Source organism: Poecilia formosa, unplaced genomic scaffold (genome assembly GCF_000485575.1).
Source record: "Poecilia formosa unplaced genomic scaffold, Poecilia_formosa-5.1.2 Scaffold36, whole genome shotgun sequence".
NCBI lineage: Eukaryota > Metazoa > Chordata > Actinopteri > Cyprinodontiformes > Poeciliidae > Poecilia > Poecilia formosa.
This window is the reverse complement of record NW_006799975.1, coordinates 386693-397675: the sequence shown is the minus strand read 5'-3', so window position 1 is coordinate 397675 and position 10983 is coordinate 386693. Positions and strand designations below refer to the sequence as shown.

The 10983-nt window shown below is 38.4% G+C and overlaps 1 protein-coding gene across 1 annotated transcript in view; it reads right to left on the bottom strand.

The window, feature by feature from the left end:
- Positions 1–4467, bottom strand: part of tsnare1 (T-SNARE Domain Containing 1) — a 69742-nt gene extending 65275 nt beyond the window's left edge. The window contains exon 1 of the mRNA XM_016670683.1: positions 4360–4467. Coding sequence (XP_016526169.1) covers positions 4360–4444 — 85 coding nt within the window. The 5' untranslated portion in view covers positions 4445–4467. The remainder of the gene's footprint in view (positions 1–4359) is intronic.
- Positions 4468–10983: the final 6516 nt, after the last annotated feature.

Here is a 10983-nt window from a genome sequence, read left to right as displayed (position 1 = left end):
GGCAATGAAGCTTCAAACTTCAAGCTTCTTATTTTGAGGGGATATGTAAACATTACCATAGCGACCAGAGTCAGAGAGCGTTTGGGCAGTGGTCGAGAGATGAGTAGTTTGTGAGTCTTAAGTCTGGTTTAGATGGCAAGATTTAAGAATTGTTGGCCAATTCTCCAAACCTCTGTGACCACAGAGCTGACAAAAGAACAACAGGTTTGATCGGTCCATGTGTCCAGCCACCCATCAGAGGCAACACACCACATGAACCGATTCTAGTCACAAACATCCCGATTCCAGAGCATAGATAATCCAGTAAAACTCCCAACATAGCATACAGGAATTTAGAATAATCAAACACGGATGACGATGTAGAAGCAATAGTGACAGTTTGTGGAGTCATTTTAAGAGATAAAAGACGTAATAAAAAGAAAAGGCGCTGGATAAAAGATGACGGGAGAAGGTGCTCTATTTGCTGCACTATGATTTGGAGGTGAGTTATGTTTTTTCATAGTTAACATTTTTAACTGAATAAACATAAACATATATAATAATGACCTTTACATATAATAATAAACATGTCCACATATCATCTCCAATATCCACTGGACTCTCAGTTGCGCGATATGTCAGCTGTTTGGGATTCCTCTCTGTTCTTACGTCACCACGCTTTCTGATTGGCTACCTGTCACATTCAGCAGGTTGTATTCTCGTTCCCAGTCAGGGAAAACCCCACAGGCTGCGATAAAAGGGCAAAGAAAACCAAATTGGGCATATTCAGGCTTTAGAGGGAACACCAACATGCAGAAGCCTTATCCGAAGGTTCACGAACCCCCACCTCCCGGGCCGCAGCAAAATTTTCTAAGTCTTGACCGGTCCGTGGTAATAAAAAGGTTGGGGGCCACTGGTTTACACGACAGATCAGCTACATGTGCTCTGTAGTGTGTCAGTGATGCCTCCCCTTGAGGAGACATCTTGTTTGTATTCTCGTTTGTAGTGATTTATTTTTAATGATGGTCTTTCTGTGTTCTTCTATTTTTATCCATTTTGCTTCTGTGCACTGGGAATTCACCCACTAAAGAACAATTAAAGATTCCCTCTATATGCAAATCATTTGTCTCATTTCCTCTGGAGTGTACAGTCTTTACAAATACTAACATGATGTTCTTCAGCAAGTTTCAAACTGTTTTGAAAAGGCTCTGGAGCACGTTTCTATGCAGCTGCCTCTCTGTGGTGACAGAGGAAAATAAAGAAAATCTATTCTGTTTGTAAATTATTTAAAGAAAAATGAAAACTATGGTTCTCCCAAATGTTAGCAACGTGTCTGTCGAAAGAGAAGTCGACCAACCACTCAACTGTCAGGCAGTCTGCCCAGCAAGAAGCTAAAATCTAGAGCCGTTCTTCCCACAGCTGGAAGAGTTATGTTTCCAGCCTTGCATGCATTGAGTTTCTCTCAGTCGGTCAGAGAAAATCTGTTTTACACACATACACCTCTAGCTTGGCTGAACATGTTTTGCCTCCAGGCTTTTGTCTCACTCCTACCCCATTACAAGGCTAATGAAAGCACCAAGAGGATCAAATCCAATGAAGCTGCTTTTCACACCGCTTAACCCTTCAGAAAACCTGTGACCTCTGCATGAGAGCATCAGCTCACACACACAAGCACACACTCCCATCTACTGCTTCAAATATGAATTTTATTGTAGAACAGATGAAATCCTCTCAGCCATTCAGCATCTAATTGAAGCTCAAAGCTGACTGTCTGAAAAATGAACTCTGCCTTTCTCGGAAGTGTTCTGAAACTGTGATTCAGCTAAACACAAAAATTGTTTCTCCTGACTCACCTCTTTAGTATGTCATGCTGTGAATATGTTAAATAAAACACTACAGCTCTCCTGTCCATGTCTCTTTTACTACCTAGCCCACATGACTTCAGAATATGTTCAGGAAACTTGTTTTCATGTTAAGACTTGTAAAACATTTTTGAACATATCCTCTATAATCTTACACTCAGTGAATGAAGAAGAAAATCACATTTATTTTCTTTTTATTTCTACTTCCGGTTTATGTGATAATGTATTTGTTTGCTTTTCATCTCATGTGGTTCAGATTGCTTGAATTATTCATTTTTTCATGAATGATAAATGTGTTGACTAACAATCCATGAGTATGACTGTTTGCCTCTGAAGGCTGGAACTACGGTGACGTCAGGTGGATTCTGATAAAACCACAGTGATGACAGTAACATCTGCTGAAAAAACAAGTTTAGAATGTATTCTCCTATTTTACATTTGTTAGAAAAGTTCACAATTTCTGAAAGTGAAATAAAAAGTTGATATTAGAAGATTTTACTTTACCTTACACTGTAAAAGCTTTCCTTCCTCCTCACCGGTAGGAAAGCTATTACCTACCACTGAGGTAGGTAATAGTTACCTCACTGGTTGGTAAAATGATGATGTGAAAATGGGATTATCAGTAGATTAATATCAGTAATCACATATTTTTTAAATGGGTCGTATTACGTTTTTGAGCTTTAGATCCTATTATATTCTTATTCCCTCATCAAACTCATACCTGAGATGTTGCCTTGATTCTGTCATGCATGTTTGGGAAACCAGTCAGCTATGCCAAACACTTGGTTGGACCTAGCACCGCCTTGTAAATGTGGTGCTACTTATCAGAGATGCAGTTTCCAAGCCTCCAGTTTCCAACCCTCCTCCTCTCAGAGCAGCCCTCCTCTTCAACTCTCCGACTGAGCTCCTTTCTAACTAGCCAGCAGCAATTAGCAAACACCTGGTGGACCTGTGCATCTGCTGAGTTTGATATGTGAGTTACTTATCTGTGAAACACTGGAAAAATAATTGCTAAAGGGTTAATAGAGGAGTGATGTTTTGACGATTTCTTGAAGGCAGAATTTAAGAAAGAGCAGGAGTTTAGACAAAAGTCTAATTTCAATGTGTTAAATTACAAAGTCAAGTTTATTTCAAGTCATATTTGATACATATAGCTTTTCAAAATAACTGAAGGTAAAATTACTTGATTTTGGTATTGTGGTGCCTGGAAATCATATAATACTGTCCTTTAACTGATTACTTTCAATTAGTTTAGTTGGACACATATTCTCGATAGGCTTCCAGTTGTGTTCTGCCTGTTTTCAAATGGTTCATTTCATTTCAGTGTTCATTGAGAAGATGGTAATTTCCTTATCAACCTAACCCTGCTTTAGACTTCTTCACATTGTTCTCCCTGACCTGCCTGCTGGATCTTCATGATGCTGGTTGGTCTCTAACCAACTGACCAGAAACAGAAAAGCTGCAGTTAGGAACTAAGTGACACACAACTGAACTATGTATGCTAAATAGATGACATCTGAAGGATTTTATTAAGAGCAATTATAATAAAGGGGAAAAATGCAGTTTTCAGGTTGCTTTTGTCTGATACTTTTATTTCACAACACAGTTCTGTATCGGTTAATGGCATGAAGTTTGTGCTTGAAACATCACAGGAGGTAGAAAATGTTAGGGGGTGTGAATATGTTTGCTTGACATACTTATGCCTGTTTTTAATCAACAACTTTTTTTTCCAGTATAATGAAAATGGTGTTTTTCTTGTTTTGGTCATAACAATCTTCATGCTTGTAACAGGTCACCAATAGCCACTTGTTTCACACATTAAGCTAAACCATAATGTAACTGCACTCTAAAAGTGTATTTGGGCTGTATAGTTCATGATATGGGCTTATTTGCATACATCTCACTTAATTATTTTGGCTTAATGATGACAACTTACTTTTTTGTATTGAATTGACTTAAAAGTTAAAAATTTTTAACTTCAAGGAACTTTTTACTTTGACTTTACTTGAAACAATTAAATGTAAAGCCGCGTTTGTATCCTACATCTGACATCATGACACGAGCTTCACCAGGAACACATCCTGTATCAACCAGCATGCTGTGGAGGCACAGAGCACAACTCACAACTCACGTAAGGAGACCTTAGTCCTCGATGCAGACGTCCTGACCTGATGACCTTTGCCACATGTCTCCCCCCTCCTTCATTACCCACTTTCCTGTCTAACTACTCTCAAATATAAGGGCAGCCTGAGCCAAAATATCCTTTTTTAGTTTACTTTTTATTTGAAGTAAGCTACATGATTTGAGTAGGACTGACTTAAATTTGTCAAGTTAAACCAGTTTAATGAATTAAGTTGGATAAACTTCTTACCAATTGAAGCAATTCAATTGAGTTAAATTAATTTCTTTTTTCACTGTGATTTGTTGAGTCCTGAAGCTGTAAAATGCAGTGTGAAGGAACTTTTCATGTGCAGCATGAAGAAGCACAGTCATTTGATGAAGCAGAACTTGACCTTACCTACTGGCTGATAGCCCTGCCTGGTGGGGCCCCCAAACGGGTTACGGCTGCCAAAGGAACCTCCATCGATGGACCCATATGACATTCTGATGTTTGGTGGTGTGTCAGCTGCATGCAATTGGAAAGGAAAAGACAGTTGGCAAGAATTAATTAGGAGGCACCAGTTTATTTCCTCTTTGAGTTGATTTCTGCTCATTTCCAAAGCAGTCTTTATTATTCTACAAATATTGTCAGTTCCTTTATGCATCGCTTATACAATATAGAATTATGTAGCACCATAATAAATCTGTTTTATTATTTTCCAAATTGTTTGATTTTCTTCCCAAATTCCACTTTTTCCAGTTTAATTTTTCTAAATTCCATTTATTTTATTTTAAGCATATTTATTAACCCAAAAAGCACATAATTACAGTGTGAATGAAAAAAACTAGAACAAAAAGTAGCCATAGGTCTACTGTTTTTATGTTTCGTAAATATAACACACTGCTGATGTTCAACAGAACACTGCTTTTACAAGATGAAAAAGAAAAGATGTTAAAAAGGTGTTTCCTCATTTTTTAAGGAAAAAGTAAAGTACAAACTTGTGCAGACTTTTATGATGATCAGGACCTTTGTTTATTTGTGTTCTTCCATCTGTCAAAGGAATCTCCACTGGAGTAATGCCTGTAAGTATTGCTTTCATGCATGATAGGAAAGACAGGACATGAAGCTTAGCAGATGCCCTGGGCTCAGAGAGGAAATAGAAAAGTCCTGGCCTCAACAGTTCCACTGGTCACTGGAGTATTTGGGGTTGAGACTCCAAAACTGTCCTAAAGATAATCCTAAAGATCCTCTAGTTCCCACACTGGCACAAGAGCACCCAAACTCTAAGTAGAGGCCCCTGAGTAGAGGGTTTAAGCAGCCTCATCAAGTTCTGCACTCATAAGAAATAAGAATTAAAATGTAGCTGTTCTACCTTTTATTATATGCTGATCCGGTGTGAACAGTCTGAATCTGTACATTTATTCCCACGCTTAGAAAACCCCCTCAGACGCCCTCTCTGCTCTGTGTTGATGGTTGCTGTGTGAGTGTAAATGCATTGAGACACAGAGGCTGATAAAAATCCCCAGTGTCTGCAAGCACCTTGCAAAACAAAAGCTTTATAATTCTGAAACAGATTCTAAAATAACTCAGAATCAGTTTCTGTCTCAGAATCAGAAAAGCTTAGGATTTCCTTTCAAACTCAGCTTGATTCATGTTCATTCTGCCTGCCCATGAATAAATAAATATGTAGTTCATATGGACAAACCTTGGGCTGTGCCGAGGTCTCAGTTTGGCGCTTCCACAGATATCACAGTTAATAAAAGCAGTTGTCAGGCTGAAAACATCTTCATCAGCTCAGATCCCCTCTGTATGGATGGCAGCAGAACTCTGATTCTCTTACTGTTAAGAGTTCTATCAGGTTTGTTTCTATGATTACAGTAGTTTCATTCATACACGAAAACAGCAATACATCTTTGAATTTCTGCAGCTTTTTAAACATTAATTTTGGAATAAAACATCTTGATGAGGCTCCCTCTTAGAACTGATGCAGAAGAAGGCTATCACTCTGGTATTAAGGGTTTGATTTATTGGGATTAGTTTTCCCGCCTGGGGAAAACTTCTGAATGAAAAAGAACATGTAAGCTGTGGATTTTTACTGGATGTTTTTAGTTAGTTTAGCTTTTAGACGCGCTCTGTTCCCTCTAATTTTTTTTTTTACTAATACCACATAAGTGGGTTCTTATTTGGTCCCTAGTGTGTGACCTACATCAACAACATTTGTCTTTTTTTTATAATTATGTAGCTTATTAGGGTGCTGCAATGCAGTTAAATTCTTTCAGAATGTTCAGCCTCTTTGATGTCCTGAATCATCATCCACCACCTTCCCTGACTGTAGTAGAATTATTACAAACAGTTACAAATGGTTTATTTTCAGCTTAGATTTAATCAAGATAAATATTTTACACTTGCATCTTAGTAACGTCATCAAAAAGTGATTTTTCCTCAGTAATTTTACTTTAAAAAGTGAAGCTCGGGTGCTGTGGTGGCGCAGGGGCAAAGCACAACACATGTATCAAGGCCTTGGTCCTCATGCTGGTGGTCACAGGTTTGATTCCCGGCCCGGCGACATTTGCTGCATGTCTTCCCCCTCTCTCATAACCCTCTTTCCTGTCAAACTACTTTCAAATAAAGGCCACTAGAGCCAACAAAACCAAAGAAAGTGAAGCTCATAGATTCATTTTACACAGACATGTTAGTCAAACTTTTGTTTATATTCATTTTCATGATTCTGGGTAACAGCTGATAAAACCCCACCTCAATTTCTCTAAAATTAAATAATTACCTCAAAACAAAGATAAAGATTTCTGATATAAAATATTTTGAGGCGTACCCTCCTTGTGGATGGTTGACGTGACTACTGAACAACATCCTGTCAGCATCCTCCCCATGACTGTGGCAGCTATAATATGGTCACAACATAGCATTTCTCTATGGAAAATATATGTTGTATGGGTTTAGAAATGTTAAAGAAGAAGACGACTCTCACTCTGGTATTAACGATTTGATTTAGAAAAACTGAATTTTGAGATTTTTAAAAATAAATTAACATTTGCAAATAGTCTATTTAAGATATAGTTTTCATTATGGCAGTATACAATTTATATGTATACATTTGTTGCACCAGTGCAAGTTAAAGAAAAAACTAATTATCTCCAATAGTGAACCAGTCTACAATTCTCAAGGAAACATATAAAAAGACAAAATATAGTCATAGTGTATAGTTCTGCTCTGTAGATATGCTGCTACAGACTTATACTCCTAAAGAATATGCTGGTCAGTTTTTCTCACTCTGATCTTTAACTCATTTTATCCTTTACAATTTCTCTCTTTATTGGCATCATTAACTTTTTCTTCTCTACTTATTTTTCCTTTGTCATAGAAAGTAATTCTGGTCTATTTCTTTGTGTTTTCTCCATCTTTTCTACTGGTTAGAGCTACTAAATCTGTAGTAGATGTTCACTGGACTGAGCAGAACTAACATGAAGCACATTAACCTGACTGTTCTTGACTGAATAGTCAAGACTGGATAACTGGATGCATGTGGTTAGGGACATATATTTAAAAAATGTTTAGTTCTGTTGAGATATATTTTAATGTTCGGAATGATGCGGTGCGCACAGAGAAGAGTCACTAAAAAACCATTTTGCACCTTTTCATATGATTTTGGTGCAATATTTATTCTACTTCAGTAAAATTCCTCCCAGAATCTTATATCTCTTATACTGTGGACCCCTGGTATTTGCAGGGGTTTTAGCCCACAACCAACCTGGAACAACAGAAATCTAGGAAAACTAGAATGGCCTATTTTAATAGCTTCAACACCAAATATACCTTAACATGCATTGATACACACAATGGAAACTACCTTGGCTCTGCTGCAGAAGCTATCATCTATGGTCTTACAACCAATCAGCACCAAGGATTCATGGCATTGTATGGCACTCACAGATTTGTGGCATTGCAAATCATTGCAATGCCGCAAATCATTGCGGCATTGCAATGATTTGGTGCTACTTCATATGGACTTTGGTGCGAATGAAGTAGCATCAAAGTGTTTCAGTTTCCCCAGCTGCATTTTCTTTTGAATATTTTAGATGTGTTCTACAAAAATATTTGCATATAAGCACCTCATACAAATAAATTTAAGCTACATTCCACAGAGAACACATGAATAGATGAGAGTACTAAAGATTGCTTATGCAGCAATGACTGCTGATACTGGCATTACTGTATAAGCAGAATGCAGTATAAGGCTTATGCACAGAGTCATGCAGCCATCCTGTATATGCCAATACTGCACATCCAGCTGTGTGTCAACAGAAAGCCATTAGTATGTTTTCTAAGTTCTTTGCTTTACTTAATAAAAGAGTTGAGAAAACATAATGTGCTGTAGTGTGATGGAAATTAAGGACTGCAGGAAATGTGAAATGTTGGAAGTAGGTCAGAACATGCCTGAATGAACACATTAGTCAGAGGCAACTTTAAAACATTTACATTCCTGCAAGGTCACAATTAAACATGGGTGTAGATTGGTCGTGGACTGGAACATTTGGAGCCATCAGACATCCAGGGGCTTAAGAAACAAGTGGATGTTTCACAGTCAGCCTCTTCAGGATGTTAGCCCATAACCCACTTACAGGAAAAGAGGGGCACAGGGCATAGAATGCTAATCTGAACACTGCTGAAAAGGTCAGAACATCATGAGAACATGTGTTTGACCTGCGGCCAGAGACAAACAGATGAAACTCTAATCAACAAATCTCTCTCTCCCCTCCTCTCCAGGCTCTTCAGCATGCCCAGCAAAGGTCAGAGTACAGCACTGGTCAAGTGGCCAAAGCTCTTTCCCCATCCGTGAAAGACAAGCATTCAGACAAGCAGGAGAATATGATTACACTCTAGAGTCCCAGTGCTGCCCATTGTTGCAGAGAACCCAGTGAATCCAGCTTATGACTGAGGCACTTTGGGAGCAGGCGCAGTATGGAGAAGCAGCAAGAGATGCAGTGTCCGCACATTACACAGGGACAGATTCAGTGGGCCAGGAGAAGGTTTAATCCGATTAATTTTCATTGAGAAAAGGGATTAATTACTTTTGGCAGTCCACAAACAAGCTCCACTCTGTTTGTTTCATGTCCACTGACTGTGTCTTGCATCCCTCTGAAGTGGGGACACGCATCATCTACGTCCGGGGGCATAAGGAACACTCTGTTCACATTTAAACACACAGGCAGAAAGCTCAAACCTTCACTGTTTGAAATGGAAACAATATTGTAAGTAATTATTTTCATGCAGAAGAGGACACTGAGTACCGAGAAGCCAGAAATTACAAATTACTCTGGAGGATATGAGACCATGAGACCCCCCCTCAAGGTCTCCAGAAAGCAGTCCTATGAGTCTTACTGAGATCATGAAATCCTTCCACTTCCAGTCCACATTTAACTCAAAAATTTACTTTTCCATGATGGAAAGAAAATCCAGTTTATACAGCTCACCTCAATCTTTGAACATGTTCTGTTTAAGTTCTTATAGGTGCAACAGCATAAAGGGATTGGAATTGAAATAAACAAACAAAACAAGCATATACTTGACACGACTGAACGCTGTTGTCCCTATATTTTATGACAGAGCTCTGCGTTCAATAAACACAAAGCAGATTTAGCTGCAGAAATGACATGTGACTTAAAACAGATCAATACCAGCATACAAGCAACAGGTGGAGTGGGGGTGGGGGGGTCCTACTATAATCATAATGTTTAAACTAATTATATTTTTTTACATCACAACCACAAACTAAGACATGATTTTATGAAAAAGTTCAAAAAACATTAGAGCATACAGTAATCATAAAGTGGAAGAAAGATAATAGATAGTTTTCAAAATGTTTCAGAAATAAAAATGGGAACATGTGTTATTGGGAAGCTATTGTAGGATTGTGAGAGATTTTACATGGGACTTCCTGTAGCTTTGTTTTTTAACAATGACCTTCTTCTTGCCACTCTGACTTAAAGGTCACATTTGAAGAGAACATGGCTTGTAGTTGTCCTGAGGATAGATTATCCCACCTGAGCCACCTGACCTCTGCAGCACCTCCAGAGTTCCCATGAGCCTCTTGGCCACTTTACTGAGTAATCCTTCTGTACCTCTGGGAGGGGAGCGCCTGAACCATGGCCACTCACAGAGGTTGTGCAAATGTTCCTCCCCCTGTATGATCCAATCTTGGATGAAATAACTTTGTGCTTTTAAACAGTTTAGCTGATCAGCCAGAGAGCTCTTTGCATCTAATCAGTTCATGTTTCTCTGAAATAAGTGAAATAAGTTTCTGTCCTACCTCCTCCCCACTTATTCTATGTAGAACCCTGAGCAAGTGGGCCATAAGTCCCACTTGCTCAGGGTTCTGAAAAAAGCCCACCTGCCTCAACAGATGTTCTGTACAGTTTCCTAACTGGATATGGCAGGTGTAGAGAGCATGACATAAAAGCTTTACAAGGAGTGGTTAGAGTGATTGAAAAGGCCATCAGCACTTTGTTTCATCCCTTTGTGAACATCTTCACCATTTCATCATTTATATCTTCTGGCACATTGTTTTCCTTCTGCCCCCTAGAAAGCAACACCCCCTAATTCACATAATCAAGCAACAACTTCTGTCCTTAGATGTTGCATTTACATAAAATCCCTAATGAGAAGTATTTTATGTAAATGCAACATCATGTTTCAGTTACACAAAACATGAAAAATAGTGCAAGAAAAGTAGTTTTATTTATTAATACTCAAAACAGTATAATGTGGAAAGTATCTGGCTCCTACAGCCAATAGTAACTGCTATCCAGTGTGTGTGATAATGGGTCATGAATAGAGGATCTGGCAGAAGTTTATAGGATACATGTAGTGTTCATTTACAAAATAATGTCAATATTCTGTAAATAAACACTACATGTATCCTCTGAACATCTGCCAGATCCTCTATTCATGACCCATTATCACACACACTGGATAGCAGTTACTATTGGCTGTAGTAGCCAGATACTTTTCACATTATACTGTTTT